At 45.1% G+C, this 25,378-nt stretch overlaps 1 protein-coding gene across 1 annotated transcript; it reads left to right on the top strand.

Annotated features, from left to right (window-relative positions):
* Window positions 1-206: 206 nt before the first annotated feature.
* Window positions 207-24,222, top strand: LOC137800321 (fibulin-2-like). The gene is made up of 17 exons (XM_068597472.1): window positions 207-316; window positions 2,389-3,821; window positions 11,349-11,463; window positions 11,902-12,031; window positions 13,479-13,674; window positions 14,508-14,726; window positions 15,417-15,539; window positions 15,887-15,991; window positions 16,694-16,825; window positions 19,060-19,197; window positions 19,962-20,102; window positions 20,266-20,394; window positions 20,925-21,050; window positions 21,387-21,503; window positions 21,614-21,742; window positions 22,434-22,557; window positions 23,195-24,222. The coding sequence occupies exons 2-17, from the start codon at window positions 2,480-2,482 to the stop codon at window positions 23,550-23,552; spliced, it is 3,624 nt and encodes a 1,207-aa protein (XP_068453573.1). The 5' UTR covers window positions 207-316; window positions 2,389-2,479; the 3' UTR covers window positions 23,553-24,222.
* Window positions 24,223-25,378: the final 1,156 nt, after the last annotated feature.

Raw genomic sequence — 25,378 nt, 5'->3', positions numbered from 1 at the left:
AGCATTATTTGTCTCTGATGCTATTCTTCGACACGCTTATTAACTTTTGGGATCATGACAATCACAGTGACGACACCATTTCCACTGAAGTCCCTCCATGTTGAGTCATTTCTCGTATTTCGGATAATTGTTAAGCAGAAAAAGAGAGTTGGAAATAATTCTATCAAAGTTCGTCCCGCCCCCTCCCCCCTCTTACCCCCCACCCACCCAAAAAAAAAAGAGGGAGCGAGGCGCTTCCAGCCTCCAAAGAAGGAGTCAAGGCATAAACTTTACGCACAACTTTCTTTTAGTAGCACAGACAGATCAGAGACGCAAGGTAGGCAACGCGCTTTTTAAGGATTAAAACAATCGATTTTAATGCATGATTTGATATATTGAGCATTTCCACTGGGCAACATGTGAACGTAAAGGGACACATGTTTAGTTATGTGGTCAATACTGTCATACGTTTTGTGTTTGTTTGATATTTAAAAGCACTTTATTGTGGCCGAAATGATTCCTGACAGATTAAATACGCACTTTATTTGTCCTATCTGCTTTTATTCAACCTTTCCCTCACGACTGTTAAAGTCCAGAAGCTGAAGGCGGCTTCTGTGACGCGATGCTTTGATCACCTCACGCGCCGCTAAAGTATCCAACGCGACAGAGCTCGTGCACTTTCAAACACTCGCGAGTCATTTTGTATTAATGTATTATCCTCCACTCGAATATATAGCGTGTCCTCTCGTGGGTTCAGGAATCCGTAAAACAGTGTTTGCACGTGCGTGTGCGTGTCAAGTGAGCAAAAAAAAAAAAAAAAAAAAGGATAAAGGTCATTTTTTGGCTCCTGGGATGACCAGTCCCACAGCCGCTGTTTGAAATGCTTTGTGGGACATGAGCTGATAGCTGAACAAACAACAGACTGCTTCTCATTCACAGAACAGCCTCCACCGAGCTGTTCAGGGCCAGAAGACTTTCATTCACTGCACTTCTGTTTCCCTCTATGTGCTTTATAAACTCTCTATGAATGTTGTAGAGAAACAGCTCCTCAGAGTTCCATCAGCATGGCAGCGGGCCATGTGCCTGTTTTAGACCGCAAGATCTGCTGAAATGATTTTGTACCTGCAGAACACAAAGGCATCATTGATACTCTAAACAGAGCTGCAGTGCACGTTGTGTTGTTAGGGGGAAAAGAAGGAATACAGATGTTGGAGCCCTAGTATCAGTGCAGTGTATGCGGTGAATGAAAGAGCCCGCATGTCTTTTACTATCTGAAAAAGATCAGGAGTTATAAGTCGTACTTGCATCTGGAGCTCAATCCTTCAAAGAATGCAAGTGTAGGCTGCTTCAGTTGGAGAGAAAAAAGTAACCTGTAAACATCTCTTATCCTTTTATTTCTGTTGCTGCTCCTCTTTTGGTGGGAATCTATTCCAAGGACATGCACAGAATAGGCTGTGGAAGGAAATGGGTGAGAAACATTTCAGCAGAAAATGTCTTCAGACAAGTTTGTCATGCAGAACGATTTTTGAGTTAAACTAATTTTCAACCAGACCTTTTTTTTCTTTCTTTATCGCAGTAAATATCACATGAGCTTCTTGCGACTGGCACAACAGCAAGCAGCGAGGACAAACAGGAAAGTTAAATAGAAAAACACCTGGTTCTCAATATGCTCCTTGATTTGATGTCACTTCTTCTGAAAAGGATCGAGTCTGTCGGATTCTGACTTTGTGCTGCCGTCCCTGAGCAGCTCCAGAAACCTCATCAAATCCATTCATTAGGCCTTACAGGACTTCATTCATTACAATATGCCATTTTCCTACAACAGCACTTCTTCTAGTTCTCTAGATTGTTTGTCAGTGTTGTCCTTGCAAAAGCACGCTCCTCAGCAATTATAGGCAGAAACGAACAATGACTCAAATGACTGTGGAGTATTTGCACGACCATTTTCCTGGGAAGCAAAACATTGTATGAGAATACACTAACACATGCTGCAAATAGATAACTTGTATAAGCAGTCTGTGGCACATTGTTTTTGTAAATATGGCAAACTATAACATTGTCATAGAAGAGAAGTTTTGTTGTTTCAGCCTCGTTTAGTTTTTTGTCGGGAGGGGATGGGGTGGTACATATTTCTCTCAGTCAGTCTTACCTTTGGCCAAATTTCCATGTGCAATCAAATATAAACCACAGCTTGCATCCCTGCTGTGGTGCCAAAAGAGTGGGCATGGAAAAACATGGAACATTTGGCAGGAGGCCAAATTAAAGCAGACAGGTTATTTAGTTAAAAAATGTGTTTTTCATAGCGACTTTAAAAACAAAAACAAAAATAAAAGGCCGCTGATTGTTATTAAGGAGAATGCCAGACAACATTGTTCCTGTAAATATATTAACCAGTGTTTACTTTCACAGGCCAAACGACACAACATTCTTTCTCATCTGGAATCAAATCTAGTCCAAAGAGACGTTCACTTTTCTTTTTTTAATACTTTTTGGATGCAAAATGAACATACCGAGGGCAACGTTGTTTTTAAGTTGGCTGATTCTGTGCTTGGACACTTGTCTCAGCCAAAAAGACTGTCCCGACTGTCCCGTTCTGCAGAACTGCATTGAGACGGCTTTAGAGAAGGGGTCCTGCTGTCCCACCTGCACTGTGAGGGGCTGCACCTGTGAGGGCTACCAGTACTACGACTGCATCCAAGCAGGCTTCCGGAAAGGGAAAGTCCCAGAAGGGGAAGCTTACTTTGTGGATTTTGGAAGCACTGAATGCACCTGTCCTCTGGGCGGTGGGAGGATAAGCTGTCATTTTATTCCGTGCCCTGAAATTCCCCCCAACTGCGTTGATATTTTACAGCCTGCAGATGGATGTCCGCAATGTGGGAAAATCGGCTGTACCCAAGGCAACAAGAAGTACGATGCGGGACACTCCTTCCAAAAGGACCGCTGTCAGGTTTGCCACTGTCCAAATGACGGCGGGCGGTTAATGTGTTCACCTATCCCCGGCTGTGACCTCCGTGGTTCTAAAAACCCTGTGTGGGTTGCAACTACTGAGAACAACAACCCTTTGAGAGACATTAGCAGCCGGCACGACAGCCAGCAAACGAGTCCTGGAGAACCATTTTCCAAGCTGGCACTGGGAAACACTTTACCGCTGTATAAGCCGGACCCACCCAATTTTGGCACAGGGCATTATGACTACACACTGGAGGAGCCAAAGTCGTCTACTGTCAAAGATCTGGCCCCACCACTGGAATCTACTACACCACCAGAGGCGAGCTCCACGTCCCTCAGCTCCCTCGATGACAGGAGACAAGAACTCAGGGAGACACAAAGGAGTTATGAGCCGGAGACGAGCACGGAGGCCGAGGTCACACAGAACATGGATCCAACGACGACCGCAGGGCATCAGAGCGAAACATCAACGCTGACAACAACCACACGGCGAGCGACCACAGAGCACCACAGGCCGCAACAGGAACTCGGGGAAAGGCCCATTAGACCCGACAGCGACAGAAACAGAATGGCACAGGACGCTATAAAAGACACAGCACACGCCGCCCGTGCAAACAAAGGAAACAGGCACACTGGTCATCACAAACACAGTCAAGGCACTCGCACTGGGAGTCATAGCGGCTCCCATTATAGCAGCCATAAAGAAGAGAAACGAGTGCCAGGGGAGCACATGCAGCCTCTTGGTAAAGAAGAGCAGACCTCATTTCCCACTGTACAGTTCAGTCCCACCAGCGGAGCTCCAGTCAGGATGAGGGAGGATCGAGAGCAGCCTCAAAGACAACCCCAAACCCTCTACAACTACGACTCCCAGGATGAGCTGGGAGAAACTGAAGGTACGTTATTGTACAACATTACAGCAGTGTGTATCATTTAGGGATATACATTGGAAGAAATGTAATATAATATTTATAAGTATGTTTTCTCCAGTGTATAATCACATGAAAATAACATTAGTTGTGTTTTTGTTACCTTAGAATGAGTTCATATCTATATAGGGAGCAGGTCCTCCAGCCAGCCGCCATGTTTCTACAGTAGCCCAGAACAGACAAACCAAACGCTGGCTCTAGATCAGGCCTTTCACGTTTTTACGTGTTCCCGTCGGCCTCCGTTTGTCTTACGAGCTTGGCACACCGGAGAAGTTTAAGTTGGTTCAATCTGCAACCATATCGCTAAAAGTATATTTTACGATCAACAGTATTCAAACCATAGAAATAGAAATTGAAGTAGGACGGACATTCCTATTAAAATCAATGTAGCAGTGGCGGGCGTACAAAAGCCCTTACACTCACTGAGGTGAAGTTTTTGTAACTACTAAAACGAGCAGTAGCGTTACGAAGCGCAGAGAGCTAGAGTAAGTTAGTAAAATGTACTTAATGCTTCGTCCAAACACTCTTGTTACAGCACATTGCTATCATCAGATGAGTGACATCATTACTGGGTTTATTCTCAGAAGCAGTGGTGTAGCATTAAAGCATGGTGGACTTAGCAAGCTAACAAGCAAACAATAGCTAGTTAGCATGCTAATTGCACCAAGCTTTAAGGCTAGTTTGCTTAACAAGTAGCTAGTTAGCGTACTAATTGCACCGCTGTCCCTCCACCTCACTTCTCAGACGCTTCAGAGAAAAGAGAAGCTAACTAGCTTGCTAGCCATCCTGGCGAGCTGCAACAACCATCATAACGACTAACTATAATCGCCTTTTTCTTTTGTACTCGTCAAACGATCACGGAAAACAGTTTGACGTCCGTTCCACTCCTATTCCAGGTCTAGGATGCTAACTTTTCTTTTTGAATAAAGTGTTTGAAAGCAGCACAATGAAAAGGAAATCTGAAACATGACATGTTTTGATTCGTTCATTGTCAACATCAAAATGCTTCACAGAGTGATGATTTACAGCCTCGTAATGACGAGGTTAGGCTGTTACTATTTCAGAAGACATCATCCCTTTCTTTCTCTCACGTCCTGTCTTTTAAAGAGGATTTCATAATCACTATCTTCAAGCTGGCACAGGCCCAGGAAAAACAATTGTTCATGGAAAGTCTGTTTTCCCTGGATAGCATTTATCTACCTTACTCACAAGAGAGAAGAACAATACTAAGTACACATTCACTTTCATGCTATCAGCTTGAGAGAATGCTGTATTTCTCTGGAGGTTTGATTCTTACAGAAGCAAATAATACCAAGCCCTGTGCTATATTTACATTAGTGTGCTTCTAACGTATCTGATGAATCCTTTAAGAGCAGCTGAAATTGCATTTTCTCTCCCCACTTTGCTCCGGGGTTGTGTATCTTGTTTCCTTCATGTGATTCACGGCATGTTCTCAAACGGATCGACCCTTTCGGAAAAATCTACTGCAGGTCCCAGGAGGAAAAGGAGATGATGAAGTGATTCCTAGGATGTCTAGAAGATACACTGCACTGGAAAATAGAAGAAAAAAAAAACGTATTATACCAAAGTGTGAAGTTGCATATATTCTCTAGATCTAAAAATTCTGCTGTGTAGTCTCAATCTTATAATGCCATATAATAATCGCTATAGTTTTAATTAATTGGATTTCATTCAGTTCCATAAAGGTTATTGATTAATAAACGTAATGGCTGGCCTCACAATTGCCAATACTTTATGGCTTTATGGCACAAGCCTCTTTATATTAACATACTCCCTTATGAAGTGAGGAAACTACATTATGAAAGAGTGAATTACTATTCGTGTTTTTGTCCAGCAAACCACAATCTGGAGGTGTGTTGTTAACCCTTCTTTACAACAATGTGTGTTTTTGTTAGGACCTGTCGGGACGTTTCTTTCCTTTCAGCACCTGACCCTCAGGTATGTCTAGTATATGCTGAATGCACGCGTGAGGTGTTTCTGTGTGAACTCCAGAGGTGCCTGTCAACTTCATTTACCAGCTCAAAGTTGGATGAATACAAGTTAAAAAGTGGCTGTTTGTTGCTGTTTGCCATGACACATTTAGTTGCGTTCAGGTCAAGTCTGGGTAGAAAGTGGAACTGTGTGTGAGCCAATACAGAAACTTATTCATTCATTCAGGGAGAAGTTTGACAGATTTTTTATTCAACGTCCATAAGTGCATGAGGATAAAGTCCAGCTATTCCTTTGGGAGTTATCGCTTCCTTAAAGAGAGTTTTGAGTTGAAAGCCAAAGTAGGATGTTGTGTTTGTTCTCCTGGGATAAGGAGTTCGAACTTGTCGGTCTCGGATGGAATGACACTGTGCTGGTTCACTGTGGAAGGTCATTGGACAATTGGAGACATGTTAAGACACAGGCAGGAAAAACACAGCTGATAAGGGCCTCGACTAATTCCTGTTATCAACGTCATTATCAGAACATGCCAAAGTCTTTTTGGAGAGGAACAGAGAAAGCATAAATAACAAGACCACAACCCTTTTTCTGTGAATATAAATGCCTTTGTAGTGGCACAGTATCTACTCAACGTGCCTCTTTTTCTAACCAGTGAGTGCTCAGAAAATGGGGGAGCGGGAAGGGGGAGGAAAGGGGGGGCGGGGGTGTTCAGGCTTTTTGATGCTGGGCTGGACCTGGTATTGGATTTCTTTTTTTTGGGGGGGGGTGTACCTGTTAGCGGCATAATGCCCATGTGATGAATGAGACCACTGTTGTGGCTTGATTACCAGACACTACTCACCGCTCCCTCATGAGCTCCAGTGTGATTACCCCCGTCTCTCGCGAGCCTGCTGGTTTCCCAATCTTCCCAGTAATCAGCTCATCTGAAGCACACCTCCACACATTCTCCTCTCGGTAACGTCCCACTCGACCGTAACATTAAACTAAACCAGGAGAATCTTAAGACGGTGATGCATTGATAAAACTGAAGCATACAAATCGTCTGAGTTGAGGTGGAATAACTGAAGAAGAGCTTGTTTTCATCGACAGCCCGGGGGTAGGCTAAGCCGATGTGTCGTTTTCCTGATAGGATTAAAAGGAAGGTGAACTCCAGAGCGTTCATTCCTGCTGCACCACTACTGTGCACATCAGTTTGAAGATGATAGCAAGCTCTGGTTAATCTAGTGTGCCTTCCAAGTCATTTCCAGGAATTATGCTGTATTCCATCCATAACCTACATGTCCTTTGTGAAAAAACGCCTTATCCACTTGTCACCCTTGCATATAAATGAAAAAAAACATCTGCGCCAGATGCAGAAAACCACTCATAAAAAAGACCAAACGTATAAGTAGAGAGCAATCGCAGCACAATAGCAAATCTGTCATTAGCATACTGGCAATGTGCAGCTGTGTGCAGATGTTTTTTAGATCTTACAATGCAAACAGTCACTCCTGTTTTCTCCTCTGAATATGAAACACAGTAATCCTTTCATAGGAAATCTTACATTCATATCCATGCTTCATTGATGCAATTATTTCCAATGCAGGAAATAGTTACTGCTAACAGGGCTTTGTGAAACCAACCGGTTAACTTATATTATTCTGCTGTGTTATGTTCGTCCGTCGGTTCCAAAATCAGGATTTGGACGGATTTCCTTCGGGCAAGAAATGAGCAAATTTCCTGTGTTCTGGATTGTGAGCACACATTGGAATATATAAGGCATAACAAGGCAATGGGAGATTCAGATTACAAGATTACTGTGGAGGATATTTTTTCAGAGGCGTGCAGTGGAATAAACTTAACCAATTTAATATGCAAAAAGAATCTCTGACGCTGATGTTGCAGAGCAGAAAAACACCACGTCCGTAGTGCCTGCTCCGCTGTGTCCAGGACATGTGTAGCATCCTGAGGAGATGCCAGCTATAAATCACAGTAATTCACTGCACCATTAGTGATAAGTCCTCCTGGCAATGTGTGTGTTCGTGCTTCATTCAGGTTTTCTTACCACAAGGAGGTGTAATTGGATTGGAGGATACTGTAGGAAACCGTCAAAGACCGACCTTAACCCCGATTAGGACTACAAAAAGACGGATCACACGAACGTTGGCTCTCGATCTCAGGGAGATTAAGGCATAAACTGTCAATAATTGAAACCCGAATTGGCCTTTTTTGGAGATGAAGTCATGATGATAGCAGGAGAGCCCTCCCTGTGAGGTCATACCCAGCTGTTCTTCGACAATGATTATGTGTTTTAAAAGACACAATATCTCTGCAAGTGCTCATGTGAAGGTGAGAAGAATATTGTGCAACTCCCACCTGAGCTTATAAACCGGGACTGCACACACAAACGCACACACAAACCCATGCACACAAATGCTTTAAAGCTTTCAACAATAATCATCCGACATGCACAACACGTGGGTTTTTATGTCATGGATCCTTTTGGCACGAGACGTTCTATATCTTGTTGGTCATGTCCTCTGCAGGCCCACCTGTATGATACATCACTGCCAGGGCCACAAAAGAAAAGACACGAGCGCTGATTAGTGGCCGAGGCGCTGCTTTACGACACCTCCAGACATGTTGAGAGTTGCCCTTTTTTGGTTGTTATTCTAGCTCCATATTTTCAAAGGGTGTGATGTCACCAGTTCTGGATTTAGACGAGAGCAAAGCATCTGGCGTTAATGCTCGTCAAATGGAAATGTATAATGACAGGCCTGGAACAGAGGGATGCTCTTCATCCACCTTCCAAGTGTATATTTTAGATCCTCATTGTGAAAGCACAATAAATCAACTTTGCGGGTTATTGCGCTGCTGAATGGAACAAGTTGCAGTATAGTCTTAATTAGAAGGTAGACAGGAAGAGACCTGGTAAGACTCAGCTGTAGCGCGGCTACAATAGTTTATCCAGGCTGCAACCCAACGATGAGAAGGTGGCTTGAACTTTCTTTCTTAAGCGCTATCAGGGGGCATTTGTCTACGAGAAGCAGGATGTTCATTTAGTAAATGATGGTCCCATTTAGAGTAGAAGAGACCAGTGGTTCTCAAATGGGGTTACGTGAGATTTAAAAAATATGTATTAAAAAAAAAATTAGCGTCCATTCAAAAATCCTTTAAAAATAGTTATTTAATAAATATTAAATAACATATAAGTGTAGTTTTAAAAAGATAATTGTATATATTCTGTTAAACCAGACACCGACAGCACAGAGTTGTGTATTATATCTTTTTTTCAACAACAAAAAGATTTTCACTACTATTTCACAGCGGGTACATCACTGAAAAAGGTAGAGTACCACGAGAACAGACATACCTCAGGTTATGCTTTAGGGCAGAGCAACCTTGTGATTGACAGGTCTCTACCACCGTGTTGTCCGGTCTGGGAGTTGTCCCTTTGTTTTGTCTTACAACTTTGAAATCTTGCACAATATGTTTTTTAGTTCATTAAAAATGAATTGGAACTATTCTTTCCGCTCCACCCTCTCGTGTCACTTCTGATTGCAAAAATCCAAGATGCAGATGGCCAGAAACAATGAAGGAGACGGCTAAAATGCCAAACTCCAGGCTTCAAAATTACAGTCCACAAAATGTTACAGTGATTATGGTAGTTTCCCTCCAAAGTCATCTCATCCACTAAATCCTTTGTAAACATGTGAACAAACCGTATGCATCTCATACATCACATTCTGAATGGACACATGGAGCAACTCTGTGTTCATGACGGGGAACTGATTCCACCTGGAGAAAATGAATAGGAGGCAAAAAGCAGGAGGATGAGTAATTATGTTCTCTGTCTTTTTAATATACATTCACTTGGGTTCAAAGGGACTTGTTTAACTGCACAGTTGGCACAGATACTGTAGTTATGCATGAAAGAGTCATTGTGCCTTTCAAGGTTTAGAATGTCTAAACCTTGAATTACGCACACTTGCTCTACTCTGGGTATAATTGCCCTGGTCTTGTTATTTATAGGTAAATCAACGCAAGTTGTTCCAACAAAGATAAATTGCATGTGGAAGTTTAAATGTTAGAATGACCTTCAGCACTTAACCGATGTCTATGCTGTATTTTCATGTATTAATTGCTGACCTCTGCATGACACCCACACTCATTTAAAGCTCATGTTGGAACAGGCCATGCAGTGAGAGACCAATTACAGCTTCGGTCCACAAACTGTCGTCCAGACTGAAATATCCCAGCATATAGGATGGATTGTTGTGACATTTTGAACAGATATTCCTGGTTCCCATAGCATGAACCCTACTGACTCTGATCCCTTGAGCTTATCTAAAAAATGTTGGATTTGTGTGTCTAGAAAAAATATTGGATGCATTGGTAGACACATTTATGCTCTCCATAGGATGAAATGTAATCGTGTAACTCACCCCAACTTCTTCTAGTGCGAGGCCAAAATTCTAACTTGGTGAACGACCAAATACCTGCAAAGCTAATGGCATTCCCATTAGCCTGAGACTGAGGCTCAACGGCGCAGCCGGGTGGTCCTTCGATCACAGCCTCGCTTTAGATTCTGGTTCGCTCTTTCTTTCTGTTTTTTACATCTTATCAACAGCATACATGATGATAAATAACTATGAATCCAGTGGGGGTCAGTCACATAAAACATGATTAGATCCATTAATTTAAAAGGGTTAACTACTTCTGATTGGATTTTAAAAAGTTAAAGGAACAGTGTGAAGTGTGTTTCAGCAAAAATTGAATACAATATGATTATGGATGTTTTCTTGAATCACCTGAGAATAAGAATTGTTGTGTTTTCGTTAATATTGGTCCTCTTCATGGAGCCGGCTGCCATGTTTCTACAGTGACCCATTTTCCCTCCGACGCTGTAGTTCCTCCTCCACACTTGGCGGGAACCAGAAAGACAAATCTTCTGTTCTGTACGCTGTGACTGTTAAGACATGCATGTCCTGATGGGTTGTGTCTTCCACGGTAGCGCAGGAGCCACAAATCAAAGCTGGAATGCGCTGCCCTGTTATTGAAGGGACACGTATACATAACCTGGATAATGTGTTTTTGGTCTCTTCCCCGATGCAGTTTGCAAAATCTAGTGCTAATGTGTTACTCTTTCAGTCTGCTCCACGTCTGATTACCAGGATGTAACAAAAACACAAAGACAATTTAACTTTCAAAGTAGATTTATAGAGTTTTGGGTTCCACACTTTTCTCCTGCCAATGTAAGTGAGAGGCGAGTCGAAGAGTCTGAAAAGAAAAACACACATTGTACGTGCTATTCTCAGCGTGTAGCAACCAAAATCAACTCCCAAATCTGAGTCTGAGACAAGAGTGCTGCACCAAAGATGAAATACAGTCACACTAACCACATTTCACAGCATCTCAATGATGGGAATCTCCGATGGGAAATGTTAAACCCTCCTCTTCCAGCTGAACTCACATTGTTACCATTATTTTTTTGCCATTCCTCTGAAACACATGGCTGCACTAAGTGGGATAAAGCTGGAACTGGGTGTTTGCGTTTCATTATAGTTCCAGCCAAGGAGCTGTTGAAGACCTGCTGCGAGACAGGGGAGAAGTGGGCTTCAGCTAATGGTCACTGCAACAACATGGAGCCACCCACAAAAGATAGGCACTCCATCTGCTGGTAAGGCTGCTATTAAACGCCCACTCGGGTCATTTCAGCTTAATTCTTATAATTAAATACAACACATTGTAAATCATCTTAAATAGCCCTCTGTGGAAAGGCAGTTGACTTTTTATCCATTTCATTTGACTTATTAACAATATTGATTGAGTAAAGAGACATCACTCAAATGTGCAACGAAATATTCCGCTGTTATGTTTTTTTTTTGTATTATTACAAGATCAGTCACATTTAAGTACATTTTTCTTTGATCCTCGGAGCTTGACTAGTAAATTGTTACGATTTTGATTTTAATTTCTCCTGAATAAATTCACATCAATTTGAAAACACCAGTTCAGTCAGCTCTGTAGCTGCTGACAGTCACTGTTTCTGTCAGGGCTGCGGTTGCAGTCCAAACACTTCGACAGTCCTTTCTACTTTTGTGCTTCTCTCTGCCAGGACGGCTCAACAACAGTGCTGCCGCGGTTCCCTCCGAGAAGGCCGGTGTTTGGCTGGAATGAACGCAGCCAGAGCTGGACATTTGTGTCAAGAGGATGCCAGCGACAAATGTGGGATTGATTCCTACAAGGCAAGCGTCTGTGATCAGATACCCCCGCGAAGGGCAAACACAGTTCACTGGGTTCACAGTCGAACATAATGACATTGTCATTTTCAAATGAAGCCTAATGCAGCATGAATTAGCGACTGATGAATGCATTAGTCACTGGAGAATTGAAAACACATGTAGATGGTACTGTAGCCATACAGTGAGAGTCTCTCTGTCAGAGCAACTTAATTCAAGCTACCGCCCCTGAGCATTACTGCTGTTGTGCCAATTCCCTGTTATTCAATTACCTTATTTAATTTAGGTAAAATGATTTAGGTCCACGTACAGCTGAAGATTCCCACAGTCCTAAAGCTCCACTAGCTTCAAAGCAGACCTCAGCAATTGGAAATGTCAGATGTCAATTGTTTGGCCTTTCTGAAATTGTGGGAACGTGGACTGATAATTTAATCTGGTCGAACAGTAGCAGCAGTAGACACAAGGCCATTATGGCGGACAATGAGCATGAAGTCACAGTGACTATATAACTTTAATGTGGTCGCCCTGACTCCCAAAGCCACTTACTTGCCATGTGACCTGTGCGTTGAAGGATACTCACTCACCTGCTCAGAGGCCCTCGCGCAACACGGAGGCCATTATCGACTCTATGTGCAGCTTTAAAATGTTGTTTTTCATCGCCTTTTTGCGGGACCCCTGTAGGTTAGGTAATATCAGGCCATCTACAACCACAGTACATCACAGAGGCCATTACCAAAGTTTATGTTTCATTATACCCCCCATGCACTTTTAAGTGGCAATCTTGCTGAGAGCTACAGGGAAACAGAGTAAGGGACCGTGGGCAAGAAGTCAGTCGCTCCAAATCTTTGCTTGGAACTATCAAAGTTCAAGAGGAATATGAGTTTAAAACCATGCCAGCTGCTGCTTAAGGCCATTTAGACACAGTGAGCAAAATGCTAACGTCCGCAGGCTAGCGTCCGCAGGCTAGCGTCCGCAGGCTAGCGTCCGCAGGCTTACAATGACAATGCTAGCATGCAGATTGAAGCAACGTTGAGTTATGCAGGGATGTGTTTGTAGGCCAACCTTTGAAGCTGGTTCTGTAAAATAAAGCCAATGAGATTTCTTCATTGTGTTTTGGATATTGCAAGCATCAAACCAAGAAATGCATACAAATACAAATAAAAAATGATGTTGGCATAGAGGGAAAGTTAGGTGATAACTGAAGTTCACATTTCATATTGAGATGTGTCCCTTAAAAACATGACAAGCAATGTCGCACAAGAGGAAAGAACCAGAAAGTCAGAAATGTTGTGTTATGTTGTCAGTTGAACATTTTGATGTCAATATATTTCAGTCTGCTCAAAGTGGTGGACCCAAAGTCATCCATCCTCTTTTCCATAAAATGTACAGCGGCTCCTCTGAAGAGTACATGATGCATGAATATGTGTTAAAAGAGAGACTGTGTGACCCGCAGGAGTGCTGTGACTGCTGCTCTCTGGGGCTGCAGTTCCTCCGCAAGGGGCATCGCTGTGAAGCCAACCGGTACCTGGGCTTTCACTGCCGACACGTCTTTCTAACCTGCTGCGGCGAGGAGGAGAGCGGCAATCAAGACAGCTGGCACTCCGTCAGAGAGAGGCCCGCTCTCGACTCCACTCCACTACCAAAGAAAAGTACTGTCGTCTGCACAAACGCACACACACACAGACACACACCAGAATGTGAATGCATTGCATGCTCCATGGCAAGGGAGGGGATGTTGTCGGGCGAGGGGAATGTGATACACACCAGTGCACGGCCAGGAAAAAGCAGAGATTTTTAATGGAGACAATCCATTTTTGTTGAAAGGAAGCTTTGTAGTGGGATCCCCAACCCAGCTGAAAAAGGTTGCGCCTCATTGGCCTCCCTGAACATAGTATCCCAGTTCACCCCGTGCTTTAATCCTCAGAGATCTAATGCGTGTGTGGCTGGCATTGCATTTAATCCCCTTTCAGTAAGCCACCATGTTGGTGTTAGTAGGGTTGTACGGATTTGGTTTGGGCGATCAGGTGATCAGGTGCTTTTCATGAGGATGTTTTCTTTTTCTTCTCTTTTATGGTTCTTTTTCCACCTCACACATTTTGCAACGCCGATCTGGAATTCGAAACAGCCGTCGATGTAAGATGACAAATACAGCAAGACATTCGCCGTGAGGGTATTAATCAGAACATTGTGCATCTCATTGTTACTTGTATTGTGCATGTTGCCGTGCTGCATGTGTATTTTTTCGGAGCCCATCCAAGGAAGGGCGTCGCAAACTAATTCATGATATGAGTAATGTGGTTGTGGTTGATGCTGTGCATTTGCAACCAACAAGGAAAGAAATCAACCTCATTGTTGTGGCCATCGTGTTTTTACGGTGATCATTATGCATAAAAGGTGTTATTGTTTGGGGGAACCGCGTTATGCATTTATTCATATCATAGCCTTTTATTGCCACTCTCTCTCTTCTTTGTGCGCGCCGCAGTATCCGACAGTCCGTACCCTAAAGAGGCCTTCTCCATCGGTGAGGAGCGGGACGGGGAGAATGCAGCGGAGGGCCCTCTGGAGGCGGAGGACGTGGATGAGTGCCTGGTGTACGAGGGCAGAGTCTGCCACCACAGATGTGTCAACACGCCGGGCTCTTACCGGTGCGAGTGCCTCCCTGGATACGCGCTGCAAGAGGATGCTTTCACTTGTGCACAGGGTAAAGGGAGCGCCACCCATCGTAGCGCTGGCAGACATTTCCAGCGATGTTAGTGCACAGGAAAGGGACTTTGTGAGCCATTTGCTCCTCCAAATATGATTTACGGTGCAGCGTTCCTGTCAGGAAGCCCCATTTGTCGTAATTTGTCTGCACATTCACAGTGTATTATTTTCCGGGTCTCTTTGAGTTCCTTCCTGTCTGCCAGCCCTGATAGTGCCTCATAGTAGTTATTTTAATCACACGCTAACATCCCTTTCCTGCACCAATCACATCTCTGCTGTTGTCAAAAAGCTTTTTCAGCTAACAGGTAAAAAAAAAAGAAGCTTGTTTGTGAATCACTGAAGGTCCACTCAGGTGTAGTCTTTGAGACGTCTTCTCAGGTAATGTTGTCTGCAGTGTTCCAGACTTTAATCAACACAAGCCTGTCTCAACAGGATACTAATGCCAGAGCTCTCAGCAAATTACAGTGAGGGACGGGGGCTCACTAATAAAAACCGAATGTTTGTCTGCAGGCAACTTGTTTTCCTGTCTCACCTTCTCTGATTTTACATCTCACATCTGTAGCTGCTACGCCTCGTATCGCCGGCTCGGGCCTCTAACTAAGACCGCACGCAGACGACTGAGCGCTGCAAAGTCTTGATTGCAGTGTAAGTTGTCGCCCCTGTGACGGGTTTATTTGTGTTTCTGCAGAGACGGTGGACGAGGAGAACCGACTAAAGGAGGACGACAGAGCCGCGGCGGCGGCGGCGCCCACCTCGCCGCCTCCTCCACCTCCTCCCACCCGGCCCGCAGTCCCACCCAACCCCTGTGAAGGTCAGAGACACTCGGCAGGCCCGATGGCCCACAGCGAACACTTTGGGTCTTACGTCTTAGTGGGAGACTGGACACGCCTCTTGATGCTTCATGTTCTGGAGAACAGCGCGGCGTTGTCATGGATTGACGTGTTATTACGTCAAACTCGCCCTCCAGGGGAGATGTAGTTGTACCGCAAATGTCAAACACGGGTGGAGAGGCGGGAGCAAAGGTTGCTTTGTTTTCAGCGTCGGGTGCTCGTTCTCACCAGTTCTCCAGATCATAATCTGTGCGGGGGTCACGTTCTGTTTGTTTGGTTTCCTTGACACCAGTGTGCACCTCACTGAACCTCACTGTGTTATTTTCAGGAAACGGCCCATGTGAGCAATACTGCACCTCGGTGGGCGGAAGGCCACAATGCTCCTGTTTCCCAGGATTCTCTCTGTTGGTGGCTGATGGACGCTCCTGCGAGGGTAAGGAAACTAAACGTAGCTGTAGCGCCGGCAACATTTTCGTCACACCGCACCAGCGTGGCCTGTGCAATCATAGAAGTGAAGAAGAAGAAAAAGCATTTCGCTCACAGCTGCGGAGAGTTTCTTATTGGTCTTTTCCTCTAATCGTCGCCTCTAGATGTGCAGAGGAGATACAGACCTAATCTCCTTCCACTCTCAGAAACACTGTGATGCAGACCAACAAAACACACACACACATCATCTTGTTCCCTGAACCGAGTCTCTACCCGAGGCGTCGTCCCAACCCTCCATGCATGATGCCGATAACACGGCCAACTGAATCCCGTATTGAGCCTTTATGTTTCCTGTCAGAATGGTGGTGGGCTGTTTCATCGGGAGGCTGATAAGCTTCCATGTGTCTAAGCTGTCTCCCTCGGGGATGTATCTTTAAGTTAAGCCACATCCGGCTGTCCGTCTCCTGCGAACCAGAGAGTAGCTCAGCATGATGACACATTTCTCATTGTGTGGATGTTACACCCGGTAGCCTTGCCCCTCATCTGTCTCCCCAGAGGGAGGGTCCGACCTTTCTCTTCATTCTGCTTCTAACTGCTGACTGCTACACAGGCGACGCCTCCTTATCAGCTTTTTCCACACCTATTCATCCGGCCTCTTCCACTGTGCACTTTATTTTCATCATTTGTTTTTCTTTCTTCGCACATCCAGACGTAAACGAGTGTTTGTCCGGGAGCGTCTGCCCGTCGGGCGAGCGCTGCGTGAACACTGCAGGGAGTTACATCTGTCAGAGACCGCTCACCTGTCCCTCGGGATACCGGCTCAACAACGACGTCTGTGAAGGTACGGCGCCTCTCATCAGCGTCAAAGTCTTCACTTCCACCCGCAGGGAATACACCGTTCAATCCAGCAGCCGGAGTGTTTGCATTACTGCGTACGGAAAAACACATTGCTCAGGCAAACAATCGCTTATACCACCCTTGAAAATGAGATTCTTTTTTTTATCCTCATGTGATTTCACATCTGAGCACACCGGCAAGGCGAATAAAAAGTAGTATTCCTCCTGAGAGCGTTTCCATAGTATATGCTTGCTGTTAACTCTCGACATAAAGAAAGCTGCCTGGCTCGTCTTTGTTGGCGTCCAACGTTGAGATGCAACGGTAAACCTCCCAATACGTCTCATTATTTCCATGCCCCATGAATTGTGCCTGAGCTGAGGTCTCATTCACAGAGCAGCGTTCAGGAAGAAGGAACCCCGAGATGAGCTTCAGATGTGCCCTGTGCGGTTTCGGGCCAGGAAACTTGCAGCTTAATCTGTAACTCATTGTCAAGTTAAACAATGCTCAATCAGGCAAAATGAGCATTTAACAAGAAAGTATGTTTTAGTGTGAGCTTCCAAACAGCTGCTGCTTCAAGTCGAGGTCGTACGGTGCAGAGAAAGAAAAAAAAAAAGATTCATCCTCACAGATGAAGCAACATTACCACACAGGGACAAACTAAACAATGTCTCCTTTAACAGGAGGACTCAGTTAAGACCGTGAATGCATCGTACAATCGTGCATGAATATTTTTTCACTATTAAATATGAATTACTAGTAAGTAATGCAAGATGGATCCACTATAACATTGCACTTCCTGTTCCTGTTTACGTTATTAAAATATAAAAAACATATGATGAGGCGCTCAGGAGCGAGCGTCTCCAGCTGTTCTAGCATCTGTGCGGCTATACGTTAAGATAACACCAGCGTGGCAACATGAACACAACTACAACGCCAAGCAGCGACAACGTTCACCGTTTGGTAACCAGCACGGGAAAAAGTCTTTTGTTTTGGAGGTATTTAGTCTTGAACATTTGGTTTGATGGCACGAGATGAAAGGTCACAGGATCCCTGATGTTATTACAATGTGTCCCGAGGGGGATGAATGTCTTGGCAATCCATCCAACATTCATGTTATCTCACACAGAGTCGCATCTCTCAGCCTCGGAGCTGTGCTGGAGGAAAAGTCAGGCGAACACCAGAGTCATTAGGATTCATTGTCTGGGAGTCACAACTCCTAGAAAATGTAATAGCGTCTCATCCAGCAGTTGTTGAGATATTTTAATCTGGACCGAAATGGTCAGACCGAACAGCAGCCGAGCGCTGCAAACCAAATAAAAACGCATTTGTTCTCGTACAAAGAATCTTGATGTCAATTCAGCCATATTTATTTGGGAAATAACTATATATGTATTGCACGCCTTAATAAAACCTGCAGTGACTGTATCACAATCCTGTAAATGATTGTAGTATAAACAGTGACTAAAAACACTGCTAAACTATTGCAGGAGGTCACGCGCAATGTCTCAAACATGAATCCTGCAGGAGTCTTTTCTCCCTCGGTGTCTGTCGGTGGAGACATCGCTCAGCTCCCGCCGACTCTGTGACGGCAAAAAGAAGCTCAATGATTATCTGCTGTTGAGAGACTTACCGCATATCAGCAGGGTTGCTTCCCCGGAGCTGTTCTAGGCCTCCAAACTTCTATTACAGCGGTCAAATCCTGCAAAAACCTGCTCCAAAATACAATGCACTCGTGCATTACAAACACACAGACTCTCACACACACACACACACACATGCACCAAATGTTCCTTTGAGATTGCAAATTTCCCTCTAGCTTCGGTTCGTCCTACGGCCACAGACGTCAAAAGACTCTTGGAGTCATTCACACGCTGCAGAGACTCACCGCTGTCTGACTCATTTATCTGGCTGAAATAATTCAAAGTCGATTAGTAGATAGGATTCATAGCAAATGAGATACCTACTTTTACTCTTGATTAACTTCTTGAGTAATGTCATGGAAAGCTTCATGACAGGTGAGCGCCAGTAAAAGTGAGCGAGGACCTGTACAATCTGCCATTTAACCACAGCGCCACTCTGTGGCGAAATGTGGAATTACACCTATCTTGTAGCTTGTGATGCAGTTAACGCGTGTAGTTGCTTATTAGACTGAAACTACTATCATTTGATTTGATTTTTTAATGCTGTTAGTCATCCACTCAGTCACTCAAGAGCTCATTTATTCATCTCCTTCAACAGATATCGACGAGTGTGCGCAGTGGAGCCACAACTGCGGGCCGGATTTTGAGTGTGTGAACGCAGAGGGCTCGTTCAGGTGCAACCCCAAACTCCGATGTCCCGCTGGCTTTAACAGGGACGTACAGGGCAACTGTGTCGGTAAGGATTTTGCTGAAGTCCATCACAGCAAAGTGTCCCTAGTTTCCAGGGTAAAATTGGACGGAGGTTTCATTCAATTCCACGACTTTCTTCTGGATTTAATTGTGTTTATAGAATAAAAATAAATTGACGTTCATTTCAAAGGAACCAAATAAATGAATTAATGTGTGACACTATGTAAGAGGGCTTCGGCCTTTTTGTTGGGTTACACAACAATCAGAATTGTTTTCTGGGTGTGTGAGCGAGTGAGTCACACACACACTCACACACACACAGGTGAATCACAGTGCATGTAAGTCGTAGCTCACGCCACGCAGGTGACTCGGCGGGTCCTCGGTGACAGAGGGGTTAAATGCCACACAGACAGGAGATCAGACAGGTAGCTGCTACGCTCCGTCCTGCAGTACGAACTGCGCTGTGGAATGAGCCCCGGGGGAACCGGGCATGTCGGGGCAGCCGACGCCCTGTGGAAGGAGAGGAGGAGAAAATGCTCTGAGAAACGAGCAAATTGAGAAAATGTCAGACACACACACACACACACACACACACACACACACAGCAGAGTTAACCAAAGTGAAAGCGACTACGTGATGTGCGTTTGGCTCTTGATGTCTCGGTGTGGCTGAAGAGTTGTCCCTTTGCTCTCTTGTGCCTTTGAGCCTTTGGGTCTTCACTCTGTCTTCATCTTCATCTCCCTCCCCGTTTCTCTCTCCCTTCCTTCCCCTCTCCCTCTATCTCTCTCTCTGCCCCCCCCCCCACAACAGATATCGATGAGTGTGCCTCTTCGGCCCGGCCCTGCAGCCCGGCACTGGACTGCATCAACACGGTGGGATCCTACGTCTGCCAGAGGAAGATCATATGCAGCCGCGGCTACCACGCCAGTGTCGACGGATCCCGATGCGTCGGTATGATTTGTAGTTGTCACACGGGAAGAAAGTGTCACGGTTTTGATGTACACACTTGAAGACGCAGTCAGAGCATATCATATTACTTCACCAAGGAGAGCGACTGAGTTGAATGTCATCGTTGTTATTTCCTCGCATGCTTTCTTTGCCGTGTGTCTCGTAGACGTGGACGAGTGTGAGAGCAGTCTGCATCGATGCGGAGAGGGCCAGCTGTGCCACAATCTGCCCGGTTCCTACCGCTGTGAATGCCAGACCGGCTATCAGTTTGACTCCTTCAGGAGGATGTGTGTGGGTACGTCAGACATTAAAGCGCCTGAATGCACATGCAAGGTTCTTTTTTAAAGAACTTAAAAGTGGTGCTTTACATATTTTGCCCTCACTCCCCTCCCGTCATCACTGGTGCACACCTTCTGCTCCACCGTACGGCCGCTCCACCGTACGGCCGCTCCACCGCTGCTCCGGTTTATTATTCTGCGGAGGGCGAGCCGCTGCCGTTTCCCAGGCTCCTCTGCTGCTTCGTCAGCCGCTGAGGCCGATCACGTCTCCTGCAACAGAGGACTCCCCCTCCTATCCCCCGCCCCCTGCCGCTCCCACTGTTTGTGATTCACTGTGTTGTGACTCTCATAATAATAGACTCCACTCAAGTGTTTAGACTATCAGCAGGCGCTCCCCCCTCCCCTCACGACACACTCTCTTGTCTGACACACGCTCACAACACGCACATGCCCCCCCCCCACCCCGCCCTCCCGTTCCACACGGGCGACCGCGAGCACACGGTTGCACGACACGCTTGCAGCTGATGACACCGCTTCTTCCTCTCAGATGTGAACGAGTGCTGGCGCTACCCGGGCCGCCTGTGTGCCCAGACCTGCGAGAACACCCCGGGGTCCTTTGAGTGCTCGTGTACCACTGGCTTCCGCTTATCCGGCGATGGCAAGAACTGTGAAGGTGTGTGTGCCTGTGTGTGTGTGTGTGTGTGTGTGTGTGTGTGTGTGTGTGTGTGTGTGTGTGTGTGTGTGTGTACATGTCGAAGCATGCGGTTGCATGTTTTGTACGTGCTCTGTTGGTGTGCACGTGCATGAACCGTGCAGATTGCTAGACATGTTGCTGAGGAGCGGTGGCGGTGAGGTGCTCTCTGTCATGCCTTCAAGCACGAACCAGTAAAAAACAAACATAATTGGCTTAATAACAACAGCGTGTTTATGCGTTGGGATGAACACACCGACGCTCTACTTTTGATGGAGTGAACGGTGACAGTAATGAGCTCCAACCTCTAATCTCCAGATGTGAATGAGTGTTTGGCCACCCCGTGCAGTCAGGAGTGCGCCAACATCTACGGCTCCTACCAGTGCTACTGCCGGCAGGGCTACCACCTCAGGGAGGACGGGCACACCTGTGAAGGTGAGGCACACTAGGACACAATCGCACACACGTGTATATGTTATAAGCTCAGGGATCAGTTTCACGTGACTTCCTCCTCCTCCTCCTCCTCCTCCTCCTCGTCCCTGCAGACATAGACGAGTGCTCCCAGAGCATCGGCCACCTGTGCACCTACAAGTGTGTGAATGTTCCCGGAAGTTACCAGTGTGCTTGTCCTGAATACGGATACAGCATGTCTCCCAACGGACGCTCTTGCAGAGGTGAGTGTCAGCAATATTTAAAACCGCATGCGCTCGCTGGACTGGAGCTGCTCCGTTGCAACTCAGCTCCAGCAGCCGGGTGTCAGAGCTGCACCGTGGACACACACACCTCACACACGTGGAGGCTATGTTTAGTCTTCTTAAACCCAACCAAACTGTGACTCAAAAATGTAAGAAGTGATATTAATAACTCAACTGACTTTAAAAACTTCTCACAGGACTCAAACTCCAATACCCTGGGTCATGGTCTATTGGTCCATAATCATACTACAATAACTATTACTACTACTACTACTACTACTACTACTACTACTACTACTAGTACTACTAGTACTACTACTACTACTACTGAATCTTACAGCCCCTTATTGATAAATCAAGCAGCACATAGCCGATCAGCTGCTGTGTGACTATTCTCACCCATTTAACTCTTCAGAGTATCCTGATGGTTCTGCTCAGATAAATATAACTGGTACTTTTACAGTGGCTCAGTAATTACTCAGACTGTAAAACTTTATTGGCCTAGAAATATTGTCTTGCTAATTTAATTATCATTTTCTCTTCTCCCTTGAGCAGTTCCTCCCCACGCGACTCGTTCAAGGCTCTTCCTCAGAGTTGTGCCGTGACTAACGTGCCTCCCCCCCTCGTCTCCAGCAGTAAAGCATCCCTGTGTGCGCTCACTGTGTTTTAGATATCGACGAGTGTTCCACGGGGGCTCATAACTGCTCTCTGGCTGAGACCTGCTACAACATCCAGGGAGGACACCGCTGCCTCTCCGTCGTCTGTCCGCCCAACTACCGCAAAGTCTCTGACACGTAAGTTGTTCACTCGGTTTGAAAACGTTGCAGTGGTCTGTCTGAGGCCTCGCTGAGCTCCCGTGAGCCTCTGACTGCTGCGTGATGCACTGGGAGAGGATATCCTGACTTTAAAAACAGGAATGACAAGAAACATCCATTTAAAGAAGATCAGGACAACTTGTATAAATGAATAAATATGTACTTTATTAATCAGAGTAGCACCTTAGACACTTAATAAAATAGGAAAACAACATATAGAAACAACAGGGATTAAAGATATATACATACAAAAATAAACCTGATGTCATGCACAATATCATTTTTATTATAATCAATATCATTGCTCATTGCACAATATTAGGATCCTAGTTAGTTTACTATTTAGCTATATGTATTTTTGTATTGTTATTCTCGTTGGAACTGTATTTTTGTGTTTTTCTTTTGTGTCATTTATGTCAGAATGTTTGAGAAATCTTTGAAAGTATTTCCTTCAAGATAAATAAAGTTATGTCTTTCTACATCTTTGCAGAATCGGCTTCATTCCTACATTCTTTGTTTGCTTCATCATTCTTTGCTGATGACCATCCACTATAAGACAATAAGTACTTTGAACGTTCTGGTTGTGTAACAGCTCTCCATCCTCTCCGTCCTCTAGGCGCTGTGAGCGGATGAGCTGTCCCAACCAGCTGCAGTGTCAGACCTCCCCTCTGAGGATCACGTACTACTACCTCAGCTTCCAGTCCAACATCGTCATCCCGGCTCAGATCTTCCGCATCGGGCCGTCGCCGGCCTACTCCGGAGACAACGTCATCGTCGGCATCACGCAGGGGAACGAGGAGAACTACTTCGGCACCCGCAAGCTGAACACCTACACGGGCGCCGTGTACCTGAACCGGCAGGTCGAGGGCCCGCGGGATTTCTCCATCGATGTGGACATGAAGCTCTGGAGGCAGGGGACCTTCACCACTTTCCAGGCCAAGATCTTCGTCTTCATCACGGCCAACTCCCTCTAACAGTTAGAGGTGTGCCGTGGCCACGAAGGACCTTTTTCCTGCCGCTGTCTAGCGATTATCAAACGATGTCACCGAGCGTGATCGGTTGAGTGGTTCCTCTCTCTCGTCCAGTTGAAGTAAATATCCAAACATCGCTGTTAGAGTAGTGGAATATTCAGGAATAAACTGCTTTGTCTTCTGACAGTGTTTTCACCACAGTTGCATAAAAAATGTCTGTAATTATCTCTATCTTCCCTGATTTCTCACTTGAATTGCTATCGTGCACGTCGTTAACTTCCGCGGCTCTAAAGACCCGTCCACACTCTCAAAAGGCCATTAAAATCTGAATCCAAAAATAATAACGTCGGAGCTGCAAAAATATTTATTCTGCCACCTGGATGAAGCAACTTGCCCCTGTTTTTGATTTTGATTATCATAACCAGATGTAAAGCATGAAAGATCAGCAGCTCAAGCTGAGAGAGTTCCGCTCACATCGTGGTGAAAGAAAGAAATAGTTTTGTAAGTTTCTCCAGCGCTGCTGTCCTTTGTTTTGTCTTTGAAGTATTCCATATTATATAATTGTATATTACTCTCTACATGGTGTATTTTGTTGTATCCCTGTAACCAGACACATGATAAAAGGATGTATTATGTTAGGATGTATTATATTATTTCTTATGTTAGATTTATGAGTTGCAAAGTATTTTAGTAAAACAATAAAACAAAACAAAAATGTGAGGATTGACTCATTTTATTTATAAAGAGGAATATTATTTGTAATTCTCATTGGACAAACTTGACTACATGCAGCTTGTCTACGCCTCAGTGAACGTTATTCCTGTGAAGTTACGATATCAAACCCTGTCAGGGCACGTCACAGTCAACGTGCATGCTATTTACAAACCTGTTCACACCTTGAACGCACCGTGAGCGTCGTCCATCAACACGCCGCTGCGACGGCCAATAAAAGCAATAATCATGTTTGATATCCGAAATTGAAACGATTACAGTCGTGTATGCTCGCGTGACATCTTGTTGGCTCGACACAGCAGATCGTAACACGGAAAGAGCGGCACTCCCACCTACAGGACGGAAGCAGAACTACACCCACGTTTTGGCTTCCTCCCAAAGAACTTATACAACAGGGGAAAAAAAAAACAGAAATGTGCGCCGAATGACTTTTTATTTTAAGGAAAATTGAGCCTATTGAAGCATGAATCATTTATAACACGACATACCTGAAGTGATTTTCTTTTTAATACGCTCTCCTTTAAGCTATTATGGGATGTTCTGCACCTCCTCAGAGTTCAGTGAACCTCGCAGACCTGCTGCAATCACAGGAAAGGGTGTGTGTGTGTGTCCGTGACAGCTGTATTAATGCTGCACATCCAAACAGAGCTGCTCGCCAGCTCTCTGGTCTCCCTCTCATGAGTTATACAAAAGATTATACAAAAGACATGATTTCTGTTTTCTCATGTTTAGTCCTTTGCTCTCCTCCATGGTGACAACATATAACAGCTGGTTGCAAAAAAAAAGAGTTTCGGAAACATTCAATAGAAATGTCGTTGCTGTTCCACTCTCAGACGTTCCTCCTGACATAACTCATAATAATAGCTGTGTGTGTGCGTGCGTGTGTGTGTGCGTGCGTGCGTGTGCGTGCGTGCGTGTGTGTGTGTGTGTGTGACTGGCTCAAGCTCTCAAACACACCCAGAGAGTGAGACTCTTGGTATGTACAGCACACTGAGCCCTGGAGCTGTGATTGATGTCTCTTTCCCCTAATTAGCTTTATCTGCTCTTCTAGATTAGCTGGTGCTGTGTTTCAGGGACAGTGAATCACGCAGACAGCG

This window comes from Clinocottus analis, unplaced genomic scaffold, assembly GCF_023055335.1.
Source record: "Clinocottus analis isolate CAN_PGR_092001 unplaced genomic scaffold, fCliAna1.0.p SCAF_4, whole genome shotgun sequence".
NCBI lineage: Eukaryota > Metazoa > Chordata > Actinopteri > Perciformes > Cottidae > Clinocottus > Clinocottus analis.
Note: the sequence above shows the minus strand (reverse complement) of the source record. Positions and strands in the feature narration are given on the sequence as shown.